The sequence below is a fragment of the Musa acuminata genome, chromosome BXJ1-7, assembly GCF_036884655.1.
Source record: "Musa acuminata AAA Group cultivar baxijiao chromosome BXJ1-7, Cavendish_Baxijiao_AAA, whole genome shotgun sequence".
Taxonomy (NCBI): Eukaryota; Viridiplantae; Streptophyta; class Magnoliopsida; order Zingiberales; family Musaceae; genus Musa; species Musa acuminata.
Genome location: NC_088333.1, coordinates 484,306 through 503,291, shown reverse-complemented (window position 1 = coordinate 503,291; position 18,986 = coordinate 484,306). Strand labels below are relative to the sequence as shown.

Here is an 18,986-nt window from a genome sequence, read left to right as displayed (position 1 = left end):
GATCGACTTCATTATTAAGGTTCATTTTCGTGGTGGATCTGTATTTACCTGATTTGTAGATACTACCTACGTCTATGATATTTTATTTAGTCATATAAAAGATCGATCAATTAGGTTTGAAGGTGAATTGGATACGAGGAATCTCGACGCTGCACTTACCATATGAAGCTCACGAGAAAGATTAAATGGTTCTTGATCAACTCCAAATCATTCGAAACTAGCAAGTGTTCTTCGGAGGACCATTTACAGGCGGAAAAACCACACTCTGGTGGATATATTTTATTTCGAGAGTTGACGCGGGCTCCACACGGCTCATCTTGGGTCCCGTGGACACGTGCGAGAGCGGCCCCCACGTGCCCCGAGCCGCCCGGCGCCCCATCCTCCCCTCTTTTTTTATCTCCAAGAGCACCAAAAACACCGGATTCCCTCCGCTCGCGACGCACTTGAGTGGGTCCCATGTAGCAACTCTGTTCTTCATCCGGGCACGTGTTCTCATCGTCGTTCGATGATTACAGCCGATCATGAGAGTGGTAATAACGAAATCAAATAAATATGTATAAAATTCGAGTCGCCAAAACGGAAATAGAAAATATTTTCACAGCCGGTAAAGTCTGTGTCAGTAGAATAACGAAGAAGCTTATTATTATATTGAAAACTCGACAGGGAGGGAGGAGAAAGAAAAGAAACTGTGAGAAAAAAAAAGGGGAAAAATCTCGTCTTTCTTCTTCTACTTCTCTCCTTCTGCTTCTTCCTTCAAAGAAACCCAAGATTTCTTCGATTTAATTTGGTTCTTCCGAGCTTTCCTCCTCCTCTCCCATGTAAGGCTAGAGTTGGAGTTCTGTGAGACTACGACGACCTTCTTGTCTCCCTGCGATTTCTGGCGACGTATCCTTGGCTGCCCAACGCAGATGAAGTCCCGCCGGATAACCCTCGCCTCATCCTCCTTGTCCTACCTAGTCCTCCTCTTGGTCTCGATCTCCGCCTCCGGTGGCGGCGGGGATCTGGACGCTCGCCAGGCGGAGAGATCCGCCCTTCTCCAGTTCAAGAGCTCCGTCCTGGCAGACCCCGCTGGTCTCCTCCACGGATGGGGCTCCTCCGCGGACCACTGCTCCTGGCCCGGCGTTTCCTGCGACGGCCGATTCCGAGTCGTCTCCCTTAACATCTCCGCGAAAGGTGGCTCTTCCCCGCTCCCTTGCTCCCGATCCGGTCCTTATCGGCTGAGTTGCGGCGATCCCGGCCGGAGGATGGCCGGAAGGCTGAGCGCAGCCGTCGGGAGCCTATCCGAGCTCAGGGTGTTCTCCTTGCCCTTCCATGGTTTTGATGGCGAGATCCCTGACGAGATCTGGGGTTTGGAGAAGCTGGAAGTGATTGATCTCGAAGGAAACTCGCTCTCGGGTGGCCTGCCCTCGCGTTTCCCTCGCCGGTTGCGTGAGCTAAGTCTGGCTTCCAATTTGATCAAAGGTGAGATTCCTCCCTCCCTCTCGAGATGTGTAGATTTAGAAACCCTAGACCTCTCAGGCAACCAGATCAACGGAACGATTCCAGGATTTCTTGGTGGTTTCTCCAAACTTGAAGAACTGTATCTCGCTTTTAATCGGCTTGATGGGTCAATTCCTGATGAGATTGGAGATGGGTGCCGAAATCTCCAAATCTTGGACTTGTCTGGAAATTCCTTGTTTGGAAGCATTCCGTCCAATTTAGGCAACTGCACCGAGTTGCGAGTCCTATTGCTATTCTCCAACCTTTTGGATGGTCTCATTCCTTCTGATCTTGGTCGATTGAATAAGCTTCAAGTTTTGGATGTCTCGAGGAACAGTTTGAGTGGATTCGTACCTGAGGACCTAGGGAACTGCCTAGAATTGACTGTCATTGTTCTTCTTAATCTTTATGATCCAATTCCGGAGGAGGTAGCTTCGACTTCTGTTGATATAGATGAATTCAATTGTTTCCAAGGGAGACTTGCTGAAAACATCACTGTTCTGCCAAAGCTTAGGGTGCTTTGGGCCCCAAGGGCAAAATTTCAAGGCAAGATTCCTAGCAATTGGGGTACCTGTGAGAACTTGGAAATGGTTAATTTGGGCCAGAATCTTTTTATAGGACCAATACCTAAAGCTTATGGTCAGTGCAGAAATCTTAGATTTCTTGATCTGAGCTCAAACAGTTTGACAGGTTGGCTTGAGGAGGATCTTCCTGTGCCATGTATGGATTTCTTTAATGTCAGTGGAAATCAGTTGTCTGCCTCCATCCCAAGGTTTGCTTACAAGGAATGCTTCTTATATCAGTTCCCTAGAGATGACCTATCCTCAGCTTATTTTTCATTTTTTGCGTATAAGAGCCGCACAGGACTTGACTTGCCCATATTTGAATCTGGTGGTGAATCTGCTATATATCATAATTTTGGAAAGAACAATTTTACGGGTAGTCTACTTTCTTTACCATTGGCCACTAATGGGTATGCTAACCAGACTGTTTATGCATTTTTGGCTAATGACAACCACCTTTTTGGGTCGCTGAATGGCATTATTGTAGAAAAGTGCAACAAAGTGAATCATTTGATAATCGACTTAAGCAACAACATGGTGCGTGGTGGGTTTACACAAGAAATAGGTACAACATGCAAGTCTCTTGTGGTTCTGGATGTTGCCAATAATCAGATATCGGGAACAATCCCTGCAACTATTGGGTTATTGTGGAATCTTGTTAGCCTGGATCTAAGTAGGAATCAGATGCAGGGTGAGATTCCTGCCACCATTAAACAATTAAAAAGCTTGACTTATCTGTCGTTATCTGATAACAATTTGAGTGGCCGCATTCCTTCTGGCATTGATCAGTTGCAATCACTGAAGGTTTTGGATCTCTCATCAAATTCCCTTACAGGTGATATTCCTAGTGACCTTGTGAAGATGTCAAATCTTACTACTCTGTTACTCAACAACAATAAACTTTTTGGGAATATCCCTTCTGCTTTTGCTAATGTGACATCGCTTACTAAGTTCAATGTTTCATATAATAATTTATCTGGACCATTGCCTTTAAATGCCAGTACACTGAGATGTGATAGTGTCCTCGGCAACCCTTTACTCCAATCTTGTCATATATACTCTCTCTCTGTTCCGTCATCTGATTTGCAAGGAAGCAGCCAGAACTCACAATCATATTCTGAGTCACCACCAAACGGCTCACCAAATGATAGCAGTGGTGGTGGATTTAGTTCTATCGAAATTGCTTCAATCGCATCAGCATCAGCTATAGTCTCAGTCCTCCTAGCTCTGATAGTCCTCTATATTTACACAAGGAAGTGTGCACCTAGGTCCACCACTCGGTCTTCTGGAAGAAAAGAAGTGACTGTTTTTGTCGATATTGGGGTTCCTTTGAATTATGAGAGTGTTGTGCGAGCCACTGGGGGTTTCAATGCAAGCAATTGCATTGGAAGTGGAGGTTTTGGGGCCACATACAAGGCTGAGATTTCACCAGGGGTCTTGGTGGCTATAAAGAGGCTTGCAGTAGGGAGATTTCAAGGTGCTCAACAGTTCCATGCAGAGATCAAAACACTTGGAAGATGGCGGCATCCTAATCTTGTGACACTAATAGGTTATCACATTAGTGACACTGAGATGTTTTTGATATATAATTATCTCCCTGGAGGTAATTTGGAGAGATTTATACAAGAAAGGTCAAGAAGGCCTGTGGATTGGAGGATGCTTCACAAGATTGCTTTAGACGTGGCGTGTGCACTTGCTTATCTGCATGACACATGTGTGCCTCGTATCCTCCACCGGGATGTTAAACCTAGCAATATATTGCTGGATAATGAATTCAATGCTTATCTCTCTGACTTTGGACTGGCTAGGCTTCTAGGAAATTCTGAGACCCATGCAACCACTGGTGTCGCTGGAACATTTGGTTATGTTGCTCCTGAGTATGCCATGACGTGTCGTGTTTCTGATAAAGCAGATGTATATAGCTACGGTGTGGTACTGCTGGAATTAATTTCAGATAAAAAAGCACTAGATCCTTCCTTCTCTCCATATGGTAATGGTTTCAACATAGTTACTTGGGCATGCATGCTGCTGCAAAAAGGCCGGGCTCGTGAGTTTTTCACCGAGGGGCTTTGGGATGTGGCTCCCCATGATGATTTGGTAGAGACCCTACACTTGGGTGTCAAGTGTACTGTTGACTCACTATCTATTAGACCCACTATGAAGCAAGTTGTTCAACGTTTGAAGGAAATCCAACCTCCACATTTTGGGCACAATCAACATACTTAGAGAGGTATGACATGCTATATATTCTTGGATACGAAGATTTAGCTACAGTTTGTGTACCATATGATATATCTTTTCAGTTGCTGATTCTGTGCTGACGACTGTTGTTACATTTGGCTATTACTAGAAAATAGGGCAGCCATGTTTTATCTAGACCGATTATTAAGCTTGTGTATTTTCATACTTCCAAATCATACATGCTTTAGAGATACTATACTCTTAATTCTTGCAGGTAAAAAAGAATTTTCCCCTGTGTAGCTTTATGCGCAGGAAAAATATGTGGATGATATTAGACTTTGTCAAAGAAGAAAAGAAAACAGATTTTTGTAATGCTTTTATGATTACAACTCTTATTTTTATTCTATAAAATCTAGACAACTTGTACAATCGGTAGTGAACATATAGGCAGAGTTTGAAGATGAAACTGATGAAGAATTATGATGGCCTATATATTTTTTATATTTTTTTGCAGTCTCTACTTCAAAGATGGGTCCTGCATAATATGGGAGGGTAATGGTTCGTATCTGTCTGGAAACTTTTCACCATTTCTACTTCTTGTTTCTCATCAGTAGTAAAAGTGTCTTAAAATTCAATAACAGGTGATATGAGACATTCTCCACACTGAAGTAATTGAGCTGTTTTAAGGTTGCAACACCAAGGAGTTTTGTCCAAGTAAGTTTCTTTATATGATATTGCTGGTATAGTCACCATCTTGCAGATGTTTTTTCTTCATATAACCTGTCAGAGTGGGGTGCATTTTTTTCTTTCTCTACATTTACTTGGTAACAAGGGCTATAATAGTCATTATTCAAATATTTTCTACAGAGAAAGTGGTGAAAAGATCGTGTTCTCTTATAAATAGATAAAAATGTGAAAATGTATGTAAATGCACTTAATTTATACAGTTAAATTGTCATTATATCTTATGCATTTGTGCTACCTTTCTTTAATCAAACCGTAACTTTTACCTTCATATATTTCTATATTCTCTCCTATGCATATTACATAAGTTTTGATTTTTCATTCTCTGATATATTGTAAAAATTAAATTTTAATTTCTAAAAATCTAATCACTTTTTTTAAGCTCTCTGATCTAGTTACACCATATGTTGTTTGATTAAAAAAATTCTTTACCCTAGCATGACTGATCCATAAAATCAACATAGGTAGGGAATTGCTTGCAACATTACCATTGTATTCTTACAAATCTGAGCATGCTAATATTATATGGAATTCAAGCATCATCTCAAGGTTTTTTTGAAACTAATGTACATCTAATATACAAACTATACCATGTCCGGCGCATGATATTTTGATGATCTAAAGCTCACTAGTCAGCAAGCTCTTATCTTTTTTGTTCTCTTCTATTTCTCACTTCTCTATTTTCTTGAATCTTCTGAAATCATATTAAGTTTTTGCTATTGGACATTTCCCACGACACATTACGAGCACTTTCCAGTCCAATTCAGTTTATTTTTTATTTATTCAGGTCCCAATTTGATACTATACCTCTGGACAGCAGATGTGCATCATGTAAAATCTATTAGCGACCACTGAATAGACTATGATCTGAAATGGTCAATGACTATGGGTGACTACTTCAGGTTGTGACCTGATAGCATACCCCTGGACAACAGGTGTGCATTGTAACAAAGCTATTGGTCCCAGCTGGATACCTGCAGTGATTGGTTAGTATGGCAACCACGTACACCAACCATGATGATTTTGATTCCAACAATCATCTAATTCGACAAATGAAGCATATTTAAAAAGGTGGGTGGCAAGAAGGATTCCTGCCAGTTGTTTATTACTCCTAAATGTGTAGTTGTTAGACCAAGGAGCCTGTTGGTCCATTAACTAATGTAGACCAAGAATCATATTTAAAAAGTCATAAATGCTTAAACTTAAAATCATCCCTCAGAGAACAATCTCCTGTAATGGGATTATTCAGATATTGCAATCTCTTTGGTCCATGGCTTGAGAATCATTCTTTGCAGAAGTACACAAGGTAATCTCCATTCTAACATTTTTGTGCACATAAGAGGCTCACAAAGCTGCTACAGTAACTATTATCATGACCTTGGGTAGCCTATGACCCTATTAGCTCAGGGAGATAAAAGTTTGGCCATGGTGGTGTTGCCTTCCTTGCGTAATCCCATATTATTATACATACATACATACATCTTGTCTAAAGATGTCAAGCTTCCTAGGTTATGATGGTTTATCATGAATATGCCCCATATATTTTTTCAGTTGCCTGCTTCTTAGGAATTTACAAAAGAGTCATCATGAATATGCCCCATATATTTTTCAGTTGCCTGCTGCATAGGAATTTACAAAGGAGTTGCGAGTAATAGGAGCCAGAGGAAGTAAGTAATGATTAAGGGAATCATCAAGACAGGACTTTTCAGAAGTTCATAATGGTGCATAAGGTTTCAAGAGGCTGTTAGTGGAGTATCATTGAATAATGACAATTACTGAGCGGGAAAGTCCAGATATGAAACTTGTAAATTAGTGTGTGGGAAACTTCTGTTGCAGTATCATTGAATAATGACAATTACCTATAGAAATTATTACCAATTTGGAAACAAAACCGTTACATGATTGTGCTGCTCACTGACTAACAGTATACTGCCCCTCTAGCCATTGGTTCGCCTATTGGGCTTATAGGAAGAAGGGTTACCAATTCCACAAGGTTGGAAAGTCTGCATCAAGAAATCCATCTATCTAGACTTCATGTGGAAGTTAATCATTGTGGCCTGCATTTTACTCTATAAATCTATGGATTTCTTCTCCCTAATCTGAACACTTAGGATGTTAAGATCTATGGATTTGTTTACCCTACAATCTTTCTTTTCTTTCTTCTATTTAATATGCAATTATAACATTTCCAACCATGGGAATTCTGGTTGCATATATTATTCCAGCTAAGTAGCGGGCTTTGGTCCAATAGTAAGACTTTATGACATGGAAGACAAGGTTCTAATTGTGGTTCGCTTTATTGATCCTTACTGATGCACCAACCAACCATCGGTATGGTATGTACCAATTCATATCAGCGTATCGACACACAGTATGGTGGGGCATACTGATAGACCGGTATGTACCGCTTATATTGGTCTCTTGTTGGACTGATACATATTGCCCGTATCAGGCGGTATACCGTGGCGTGGTGAACCTTGGTTATAATCATGGTGATATAAAATAACCTTTGACAAAGAAAGATTCTTCTATTTAAATAAAGATGAAAAAAATAGAGGAAGAAGAAGATAATAACAAAAGGATAATTATAATCCTTGCTCTATCTCGAGGAGAGAACTCCATGGATGAAGATCTCATACCTTTATACATATTGCATGTGTACGATAGATTCATCGAGAAAACATATATGACCTTGCACTGCTCATAAATAACATGAGAAAATAATTTATTCTTCATTAATTCATATTGTTATTGTTCTCATTACAATCACCTTATCCTTTTTTTGCAACACAAGTGTAAGAAGAAAAAATAAGAATAAAATATAATCGTATTAATGTAAATCAAATAAATAATTCTTTATCTTCCCCATAGAAGATAAATTTTTAGATTCACCATGTCAAATTTTTTTTTCTTGGTTGATAGTTTTCCTTTTTTGTAACTAGATAATTCTTTTCTTTTTTATTTTCTTTCATTTTCTTCTCTTTAATCAATTTAAGAAATAAAACTAAAGTATCCTAGATATTGCCACATAACAACTTGTAGAATTTGCAAGATTCCTTAAACTAATAAAAACTGTACTGCAATATGTTTTGTATCTTGGGCTTTCACTCCATAGAAATTCACCCCAAGTTCACATAATTGAAATGGCCAGTTCAATTCCTACATAGCGAAAATGAATGATGCAGGATATTCTTAGTCCTTTCTTATTTAAATAAGATTTTTTATAGTTTAAGGAATCTTTGGCATGTGGCAACACGTAGAATATTTCTAATTTTGTTTCCTAAATTGATTAGTAAGAAGAAAATGAAAGTAAATGAAGAAAAAAGAAAAAGAATTATTTAGTTTTAAGAAGAAAAATATCAAACATCGAGAAAGAAGATTACTTGGCCAGCCAATCTGGAAACTTTTCTTCAAGCAGGTAAAAAATAGTTTATTTGATTAGCACTAATATGATTGTTTTTTCTTTTTTGTCAATAAAAACAGAGTCAAAAGATTATAATGGAAACATCGGGGAGATGAATCAATGAAATATGAGTCCTTTTCTCACGTTATATGTTAGTGGTGTTAGATCATATTTCATGACATAAATCCATTATCAACGTATGAGAAGTGCAAAGATGTGAGATCTACATTCCAAGAATTCTCTCATTGAGATAGAAATAGTATGATAGTTATCAGGTTTCTGTTCTTATTATCTTCTTGTTATTATCTTTCTTCTCTATTTTTTGTCTTGTATTATCACAGAAAAAACCTTAATCTGTTGATTATGAGCTCATCCTACATCATGTGGCCATGGCAGTATAGAATCTGTAGCCTAACCTACTTATAAAATATTCTGGGAGAATGTTACAATTGCAAAGTATGAATATTCTTTTGGTATTTGACCTAGTTACTAGATTTGCTATATCAATAAACAAGATCTGCCAATCATATCAATCTTACAAGCAGCTTCTGACATTAGATATTATGTAAACTGCATCTTTTCTATTAGCAGATCCTGTTAAAATTCTTTTAGAAGCTCATTACTATGGATGCTGCTTATCATAATTAATTCTCTTCGTATATAATAAAATGGAAATGGGAGTGGATTTGGGTTGTTGGGCTGAAATTGAGATGAGAAATGATAAAGGACCTGTGACTAAGGTAGACTGAGATATTATAACATATAATAATCTGGAAACGTGGACAGATTTCTTTAATTGATATTTGTAGTGGGTGTTCTATAAATGTATCTCTATAAAGTTTCTTATTAGCTTGATACCTTGCAAATTCACAATGTTTGTACTTTGTACCGTATAAATCTTGTTTATTGCGAGCAAAACCCTGCATTTACCTCACATTCAATATCCTAGAATTAACTATAGTTTCATTAGATCATAAGTAAACAAACAGGTGAGGTTGTGAATTGCCCTTACCATCTTGTTTGTTAAAAGAAATTATATGGGACCATGTTTTTGACTTTTCATTCAATTTTTGTACCTACAGCAAAGGTGTAAAACTCATGTTTGTAGGTTGTTTTGAATGTGATATGCAAGCATTTTGTAATGTTGCAGGGAATATACATTGAAAAGGCAACCGTGCAATGGACTTACAGATTGTTTCTTTTAGCAAATTTTAGTAACCAGTAGTGGCAGTGATGCTTCGTTGTAACAAACAGAATTATCATTTAAACTGAATTGATTAAATAATGAATCAATACTTATTTGTTCTTCCTTCCTGCAGATGATCTGAGAGTTCTTTGAAGGGACAAATGTGGCCATTTTCTTGCGTGTAGCAGCGTACATATCCTTTGTCATGCTTTTACAGGTCAATTTCCCTGATATCAGGTTTTGGTTCCTGTACTGAGAGAAGTTTTCTCTGTCGAAGATGAATGAGGAACTTCTCTAGGACCATAGCCACAGTATTTAAGTGGCTTGTATCTTGGAATGCACAAAGGAGACAAAGCCTATTATGCTTTTCCACAAATCCAGTCAGGTCAGCAAGCTTTATGTTGCTTATGGAAGTCTTGGCTTATTGCAGATGGATTCTGGATTTATCGTGCAAGTGGTTGTGCGGCATGTCAATCTCCGTATCAGGTTTTGGCACAGAAGGCTACCTAGGTTGGTCTAATGCTGCAGCATCTGTAAATAATGAAACCATGATCTCATTGAAAGACCAAAAGAATCTTAATGTAAGAAAATCTCATTGTAAGGGTGTAGATCTTTCCTCCATTTTGATCCGGCAAGAAGTGTCAATTTGAAAGTGCAAGTATAGCTGCATTTTTTATCATTAAGCTGATGGTATTATATTGCAACCAAGGCCTACCACATCAAATATCGGGTTGGCCAAACTGATACTTACCATTGTACTCATAGGTTCTTGACCAGTGTATCATTTTTTGGCGATTTCCATTGGTACAGATCAATATATCACCCAGTTTATAAGAATCATATCGACTAGTGCGAAACCAAGATTGTAAACCTTGCTATCATGCAGGGTTATAATTAACTGTAACTTCTGATAACAATTAGTTGATTTGCTTTAAGTTTGATTACCTTAGATCATATTTGCCTTTCTCAGGATTCTTCAGTCGTAACTATAAATTTAAAATTGTCTGAAGCTACTATTATCGTTATGGAGTTGGTTTGTGGACATGACGGGGTGGTGTATTCAAATCTCATGTTTTATTGCCCCTGCGAAAATTGTAAGTATTTTGTACAGTCTTAAGTTGCCTTAAAATTTTATGTCGTGCTAACTTTATTAGCACTCATTTTTCAAAGTCATTGTCATGGGCATAGAATGAGAGTTTATGTGTGGGGTATTTATATCCTTGAAGAAGTAAATAGGATAGTTTGAGATGAGGCACATGGTATTTTTTATATCTAGATGTTGGTGCAGGTCAAAGAGAAACAGAAGATTATATCAACATGACTGTGGAGTTTCTATGCCTCAATGACTAGATTATCCAGCTAAATTTTGTATGGGAGATTTCAATGTTGGTGCAGGTCAAAGAGAAACAGAAGATTATATCAACATTACTGCTTCCTGATTTTAGACCACTTGAAATGTTAAGATGTTCTATCAGTAGAACATCGCTTGGCCAATTTTATGAGGTGATCCTTTGTTACCTTGTTCTGCTGACTTCTACCGGTGCTTAAAATCCTTCTATTGGATTGCTCGGCCATAATATTTCTTTAATGTTAATGGCGGCTCATACTTGATTCTGTAATTTAGTTGGACAGGAATTGTTTCTCGGGTGGACATCGACGATCACCGTTGCCCCCCTGCCTGCTATTCTTTCATCGAATTTTCAGGTATTCCCTTCGCCATTTTCCTTCAGTTCTGCCCAATCTTTTAGGAGGAATTAGCGCTACATTCCGAGTCTTAGACTAATCCCCCTGACATCATTCTGTGCTTCGAGACCTGCGAACGTGACTCCTCCGTCTTCGAGACCTGCGAAGCAGAAGTTACCGCCCGACTTCGAATCGGTCGCAGATAACAACTGATGGGTCCCACATGTTGCCGAGTCCTGGGAATTATTCTCCCGAGCAGAATGAGTTGGGTGTTCGCAACCGCGACATTCTACCAGCCACTACTGGACTGTACCGAGAAGTGTGGGGGGTCCACATAATCTTATCGTGCCTGAGGTCGACCGCTAACTGCGTCGTCCTTTGGGCGGCCTAGAATTCGCGTGTTTTGCGGCCACGTCTGGCTGTGGGATTCCTCGATCGATCTTCGTGGAGGAAAGCGTCAGCGATGGCCAGGATTACTTGAACACGTGTCCAAAAATTAGAAAGGGTCAGCGACGGCGCGTATCTACGCGTAGAATCTTTCTGAAACTGCCCCGTTTGATTTGGTTAGGTTGGACGACGGAAGGACACACGCTTTCACCGTCAGCCGTAGCATAACCCGCCTTGCTTACCCTTACACTCAGATATCCGGCCTCATATATTCGTCACGAGTGTTGATAAGTCACAGAAACGGAGAGGTTAGGTAGAGGAACGAGGATCTTCCTTGCTGCCGAGTAATCTCCTAGCGGATGGGTGGTTCTCAGGCCATGAGGTCGCCTCTATGCTATGTAGTCGTCTTTTGGCCGTTGGTAGTCTTGCACAATAGATCTGCGCTAGGAGCTTCTCGGCTCGACCCCTTCGATGTTTAGGTTAGTAAAAGATAGAGGGGGAGGAAGACAACAGTATGAGAGTGTGTAATAAGATAGTAGAGAGTGGAAAGGCTATTGATTGCTTCCTCCTTGCTAGCAATGGCCAAAGGATCGATGTTTATACCTCTCCTCAGCGATCGGTCTTACGCAAGTTGTTAATGACCGTCGACACTCCAGGCGGTTGGTTCGTCTGCTTTGAATGACATAAGATAACTCTTCTGATTTCGTGCCATGCGGAGACACCTTTGTATGATCCCGAGTGGCACGGTTGCAGTTATGTGTTACTTCTGAGTTTGCTACGTCATGTCAAGGTTGTACCACACGTGTGCGTCACATTGTCTTTGAGATGTCACGTCGATTCTAAGGTGGCTAATAGGCTATCGCTATGGGGGTGATACCAAAATATTCCCTATCAGATGTGAGCCATTCGAATTGAGTTCCACATGGAATATATCATGCAAACCTGACTTGAACTGATCTGCTAATGGGCCGATTTTCCATATAATTCATGGAGGAAAGCTCGCGGGATGCACCTGCGATGCACATGACTACTTGGACACGTGTTTAAGAATTAGAAGGGGTCTTGGACGAAACTCGATGAGTACTTTGAAATGCCTCTAATATAATTACCAATGGTCTCTCTATCAAAGACTAGAAAAAACGAGGGCTTTAGCCCCATCATGAAGGTCTATACTATGAGTAACGGATGGGCATCTAGTACGTCTTGGATCTTACTCATGAACCAAATGACTAAGTCTACGAATGCTTCTTCCTCCCCCTGCTTGAGTCTAAGGAGCATTGCTGCTAATGGCCATGGGAATATATTCTCGAGGAAGTAAAATTTGAATTCCTTTGTGAGCTGGGCAAAAGAATTAATGGAAAGTGACTTTAGGCAAGTATACTAGTCTTGTGTTGGGCCTCTTAGCATGGTAGAAAGGTGTGACACATAAGGGCATTTGAAATATTGTACAATGACATTTAGGTACAAAATGCTGCAATGTGCTTTCTTGGGTTGGCATTGTCATTGAACACCTCTAAGGACAGGAGGTTGAAGTTCGTTGGAATCAATTCCTCTTAGATTTTCTAAGTGAACGGTGATCAACTCGAGGTGTGGTCAACCAGTGTTTTCCCTTTTGATTATTGGAACTCTCGTCACATCTCCTCTAAACGTCAGTCTACAAAGAATCCTTCATCGGCCTAGCCTCCGATTTAAGCAAAGTAGAGTGTGGTGTGGTTCGTCGAGTTCCATGGTTAAGGATTGAAGTGCCTTATCAAGTGCTTTTAGGATGTCGGTACCATGTCGAGTGACTTTAGTCAAGTATACTATTCTCATATTGGGCTTCTTAATATGATTAAAAAAGAGTGACACATCAGGACATTTGAAGTACCATACAATAATATTTAGATATAAAAAATTATAATATGCTCTCTCGGATTGACACTGTTATTGATCACCTCTAAAGAAGGGGAGGTTGAAGTTTGTTGGAATCAGTTTATTTGAGATTTATAGGTAAACAGTGATGTTTGGGTTGAGTTCGCATGGAATATATCACGTAAACCTGATCCGAACTGATCAGTCAATTTTTAATTTTTCATATAATTCGTGGTCGATTTAAGTCTGGCCGAGCCGATTCAGATTACAAGATGAAACATGTTTTCCATCAAAAGAAAAGAGAGAGAGAGAGAGAGAGGAGGGGGAAGGGTAGAAATTGATGAAAGCATGATCCTTGGTAAACCATGATGAGAAGACTCACAGAATGAAAACCCCCACACAAGATCATCCTAGTCTTGGAGGGAACTTCCTTGCCTCGTAAACTTAGTTTGCATCAAAATCTAAATCTGTTGTCATGCTTGCTGATGTAATTGAAGACATCAGTTATTGCTCCTCGCGAGCTAACTTTCGAGTCGCAGATTTTTCTGCTTCTCCTTGTGCAATTTAAAGTTGTAACTTTGATGTGAGAGTCAAAGAAAAAAAAGACGAACTTAGAAATCTAGACTTGTTTGCTTACATGCCTGGCTGGGTCACTTTCCTTGCTGATTTGGATCGCACATCCTCCGCTGCTTTTTTGGCATGCCTTGTTCCCTTTACCTGCTAACATCACACACAATGTGCCATGTCGCAAGCACAGCCCAATCTCTGGACCGAAACCCTACACGGTAGTCTCATGATCCACAGTGATCGGGTGGCTACTTGGATCACAACAGCTCTTCCTCTGCTGCACCAGATTCGGCCATCAGAATGAATGCCTATGCCTGCAGCTGTACTGCCTATAACCGATTCAAGCTCAATGATAGTGAACACATAAATGGTGTTTCCCACGAACGGCTCTCGTTTCTTTTTCCTCTACGACCATCTCTTTCCATGGAAAAGCCTACTCGACCACGCTTCTTCGTCTCCCCCCGAAGGTGATGGTGTTATGGCCTTCATGCACTTTAATCCAACAACCAAAACGTAAGAGACAAGGATGGTAAGAAGTCGGTGAACAAGCTGGTGGAATTAGTTCCTGACGTCCTTGATATGAGATGTTCAGTAGGGATTTCGCTGCTTGGTAACCGTGATCCAAGAAGACTGAATGAAAGGTGCACAAGGGGGATTTACGCAATCATAGAACCATAGAATATCTCGGAGGAGCGATTTTGCGATCCAACATCAAGAAAAGAGGCCGCGTTTGGTGGTTTTGTGTTCTTCTTTTGGCTTGTGTTTATAACGACGAAAAGGTATGAGTTGTTGGCTTTGGTCTATTCTCCCATGCTTCTCTAAAAGAAGGAAACACAAGAAGATTTCATTTATGTCGCAGCATGTCCGAGGAAACATATTGCTTGTCCTTCTGCACTCGAACGCTGCTGGGTTTGGGTTAGTGTGCTCCAACCGAACTCATGAAAGAATATTCTCCTTGGCTCTTTGCAATCAAAGTAAGAAAAAAGCACTGTCCATCTGCAGTAGATTTCATAACCAAAGAAGATTACCTGTCTTGTTGTTGACTTTTCCTTTCCCAGGTAATGGATTCGACTCTTTGTTTGGACCAGCAGCACCGGAGAGGGAGAGCGAGAGTGCCAACCACAAAATGACATGGTTCTTCAAGATCGAAGTCCCCCCCGAGCAACATCATGTACGTAGCAGCTTGAGATAAGTGTTTCGGCACGAGAACCGTTAGATCTTTCATATATTCTTATTCTGCGTTCGGCTTAGCGGCAAATCTTTGGTACTCACACTGCTTCGAGGATATGTAGCACGATGAGGACACAAAGTTGCGTGGTCCTCCAAACCTAGAGGATGCTCGAAAGGCGTATTGGTCCTCGTGCTACACATGTGGTAGCTCCCTAGGGTTTAAGCACGGGACGGCATCTTTGTGTCGATTTAAATCAAATAAATGAGCTAAAATTCCAGTTCTTTCCTCTTTGGCTTTTCAGGATCTTCATCTATCTAACGTGAGCTTTCAGCTGGGTGAATCAGTTAAACTCGCAAGGTTTTTACCGACGATTAGAACCATCAGATGGCATCTGTATTTGTTTGCATTTATCTTCCTCGATTGTGATCAAGACAAAAAAAATGCAATAAGTCGAGATATTTCAAGAGATGACAACGCCATCGCGAGACACCGATGAAGATGGTCCCATCTTGAATGGGTACTACCTCCATTATTTTACTGCTGTCGATCATCAACCACCAGAATATGTCCTCGTGGCTTCCTTTCCTGAAGGTGCTAAAGCGTTCCCCTTTAATTAGCCGATTCAGTCCATCAACATGTTATTGCCTCACCAAGCATGCATATACTAGGGTTCATCATCTTCGGCGATCGATGCGAGAAATCCCTGGCTTTTGCTTAGGGCTTGCACAAACCGAGCATCTCTCTCCTTTCTCCTCGTCGTTCATCATTTCCGAAACGGTTCGGCGCGAATCGAAGGTAGAACTCTGCCCGTGCTCTTTCCCAAGTGTGTTCTTCGTGTTCCATCTTTCTCGAATGCTTAATCCCATTAAGACGACAACGTTGTGGTTCCTGATTGCTGGTCTTTGAATTGTTTCCGAGCCAAGACTCGAAGCAAGCAAGCCAAACAAAAAAAAAAAGCAAGCACCAGAAAGAGGGGGAGATCCACGGCAGTATCAGTTTTCTAGTATTTTTGGTGTATTTCTTGAACATATGATGATATCTATCAATGTTGTTTTGGACTAGTATTTATTTAGGTCATCTAATTTTCTCCAATTTTGTTATAGTCGGATACTGATGATATCTGGATCTTTAATTGTTTTACTCAGTCATTTTTCTTTTCTTTTCCTTTCCTTTTTTTTTCATTCCATTAAACACACCACACCATGAGATGCGAACACAAAGCTTGTCGTACTCTACGAAGCAATTGCTATTTCATATTTATCTGAGAAGCATGAACACAAAATTTTGTTGTTCATCTCACGATCCTGAGCTCTCACATGGCTACCATGACCGACATATGCATACGGTTCGTGCTCTTGTTGCATGCATATTTGCCACTCTTCTTTCGGTAGAACATACACCATGTTAATCAAACTAACAAAAAAGAATAGAAACGATTTCTCCAACTTGTTATTGCATCTTTTCTATGTTTTATATTCTCCTCTCACGAATGAAAGACGATTGTTGCTAAAAATCTCACCTCTCCTTTTTTTTTTCTTTTTATTTTTTTGTTAATGAAAGAACACAAGCTCGGCCGATAAACAAACAAGATGTTGATTTCGGAATACCGGTAGATGAAGTTCATCCTGCCGAAGAAGATTTGGGTGGATTGCATCCGTCTGCGACTTCTATTGCGAACTTTTGAGTAACGAAGAAGGGATGATGAAAGGCTTAAGATGATAAATAGATCGAGAGAAAAGGAAATTACGACTAAACAAGAAGGTGTTCCGAGCGATGACATACTCTCAGCCACTTCATCAAGGCTATGGCCGGGACTGAAGGAATCGAGAATCGTGCGTGTTCCTCGTGCGTTCGGAGGAAAAGATCGGCACAGCAAAGTCAGCACCATCAGAGGATTGAGAGACCGGCGTGTTCGGCTTTCGGTCCCGACTGCAATCCAATTGTATGATCTCCAAGATAAGCTCGGGGTTAACCAACCCAGTAAGGTGGTGGATTGGCTGCTGAACGCTGCACAGCATGAGATCGATAAGCTTCCTCCGCTTCCATTTCCACCAGCGAGCTTCACACGGTTCTGTGGATCACTGCCGATCTCTCAAGGTGCGAATCTGAGTGGTGCATGTACGATGGCGGAGGATGTTGCATGTACGACTCATAGAAATGTCAAGTGTGCAGCAGATGAAATCGGAGACTGTCACCTGGCATTGTTCTCTTCAAAGACAAACGATGAAGGTATAGGGAATAAGGTATTTGAGCCAGTGAAAGTTGCAAGTTTTGCGTTGAGCTCGCGTGCCGGAACAGATGCTACGGAAGGAGGCAATTCCATCAGGGTTATAGAGTCGGAAAACGATGGGGTCGGAAGGTATCATGCACGAGTTTCAGCTGATGTCTCTCTTCCGAGGCCTAATGATTCTTCACTCGCCGGCTTGGGAAGTAATGTGATCTCATACGATTCCTGCTATCACTTGGATTCTGCAAGCTTAGATGGATACTACGACCATCAGCTCGGAGGTCATTCCGTGCCATCTCCGCTGTCACTGTCTTCGGGATCTCAGCTAGTCTTTTATGCATCCGGAGGAATGCCATCAGTGTTTTCACCGTATATGACCACTCTAAATGGCTTAAATCCGGTGCAGTTGAACCACTTTCAGGCGGCAGCTTCACAATCGAGTTCGGCCAATCTTCTTCAGAGTGGCAGCCCAATAATGGTGAGACCTTCACACCCAAGGCCGTCATCCGATCACCACAATCCTTACAATCATCAAACAAACTAGCTGATATCTTTCGGTGCAAGCGAGAGCAGCCAGGCGATCCATGTCAAGCATGTCATGCAAACGAACTGTCGATAAGAACGGCTTCAGATGTCAGGCATTTTGTTCCTCTGTGTGGTTGTCATATCCAACCCAGTTACTTTTGTCTTTCATAACCGGTAGATCTCGAGTGTGGATATTCTAGATGTATCCCATTTGCTATTTAGTGTTCTTCGCTCAAATCAAGGACAACTCCATGTCCACATGCATTATGCAGAATGATTTTTATGGGAAGGTCCTGCTCTACCATATGTGATTGCTCGAGCCACTCGATCGAAAGAACTTGTTGCTGCAAACTTTGAGCTTTGCATTACTGGTTTCCTCGCAGCACTGTCAAATCATCTCCTCTTTTCTTGCTTTCTTTCAACCTCTTTTTTTAGGACAGCTATAGGCATCGCTACTGACCGGATGATGCTCGGTGGAAAGCCGCCGTGTAGATCGAGGGGAAGCATGGAGAGATGAGGAGGCGCCTGTTGGAATGGGACATGGTGGAGTTTGCAGTAAATACCAAAGCTGGAGCTAAAGTCTGCTGTTGGTGGAGGTCTCAGTGTAGCACAGCACAGCACAGCACAGCACAGAAAGATGGCAGATTTTTATGGTCCCATGGAGGAAAAAGATGCATGCATAGGCCTGTAGGGTTTTGCATGGTTTGGTGGTCCACTTTGTTTCAGAAGGGCAAAGCTTTCTTACACGGTCCCAAGACGAGCTTCCATTGTAGCCATCCATCTTTCTCGAAACAAGTCCTCGAGCCATTGGCATCGTATCTTTATTCTGGTGGGGGCATTGGCATTATGTCCGAGGGCATGACAGTGTCTACCTGGCCTCCATTTACCTGTGGCCAAACGTGGCCACTACTTGTTGGCCGACGCAGCATCGATATTTTTGTCGACAAAAAAAAGAAGAAGAAGAAGAAGAAGAAGAAGAAGAAGAAGAAGAAGAAGAAGAGAGAATTATCAATTTTTTA

At 40.9% G+C, this 18,986-nt stretch overlaps 2 protein-coding genes across 3 annotated transcripts; both read left to right on the top strand.

The window, feature by feature from the left end:
- Nucleotides 1-625: 625 nt before the first annotated feature.
- Nucleotides 626-10,505, top strand: LOC135581971 (LRR receptor-like serine/threonine-protein kinase RPK2). 2 transcript variants are annotated; one of them, XM_065190396.1, is made up of 5 exons: nucleotides 626-4,272; nucleotides 4,738-4,781; nucleotides 4,865-4,937; nucleotides 5,755-6,038; nucleotides 9,690-10,505. In XM_065190396.1, exon 1 carries the CDS (start codon nucleotides 909-911, stop codon nucleotides 4,266-4,268), a length of 3,360 nt encoding a protein of 1,119 aa, XP_065046468.1. In that variant the 5' UTR covers nucleotides 626-908; the 3' UTR covers nucleotides 4,269-4,272; nucleotides 4,738-4,781; nucleotides 4,865-4,937; nucleotides 5,755-6,038; nucleotides 9,690-10,505. The 2 variants fall into 2 exon arrangements, with proteins under 2 accessions (XP_065046468.1, XP_065046467.1); XM_065190395.1 differs by lacking the exon at nucleotides 5,755-6,038.
- A 5,281-nt stretch (nucleotides 10,506-15,786) lies between these two features.
- Nucleotides 15,787-18,256, top strand: LOC135679802 (transcription factor TCP5-like). The gene is made up of 2 exons (XM_065193783.1): nucleotides 15,787-16,010; nucleotides 16,776-18,256. The coding sequence occupies exon 2, from the start codon at nucleotides 16,931-16,933 to the stop codon at nucleotides 17,984-17,986; it is 1,056 nt and encodes a 351-aa protein (XP_065049855.1). The 5' UTR covers nucleotides 15,787-16,010; nucleotides 16,776-16,930; the 3' UTR covers nucleotides 17,987-18,256.
- The last annotated feature ends 730 nt before the right edge of the window (nucleotides 18,257-18,986 follow it).

Coding starts and splice junctions, on each gene's coding strand:
- LOC135581971 (XM_065190395.1), top strand. CDS start 909: ATGAAGTCCCGCCGGATAACCCTCGCCTCATCCTCCTTGTCCTACCTA.
- LOC135679802 (XM_065193783.1), top strand. CDS start 16,931: ATGATAAATAGATCGAGAGAAAAGGAAATTACGACTAAACAAGAAGGT.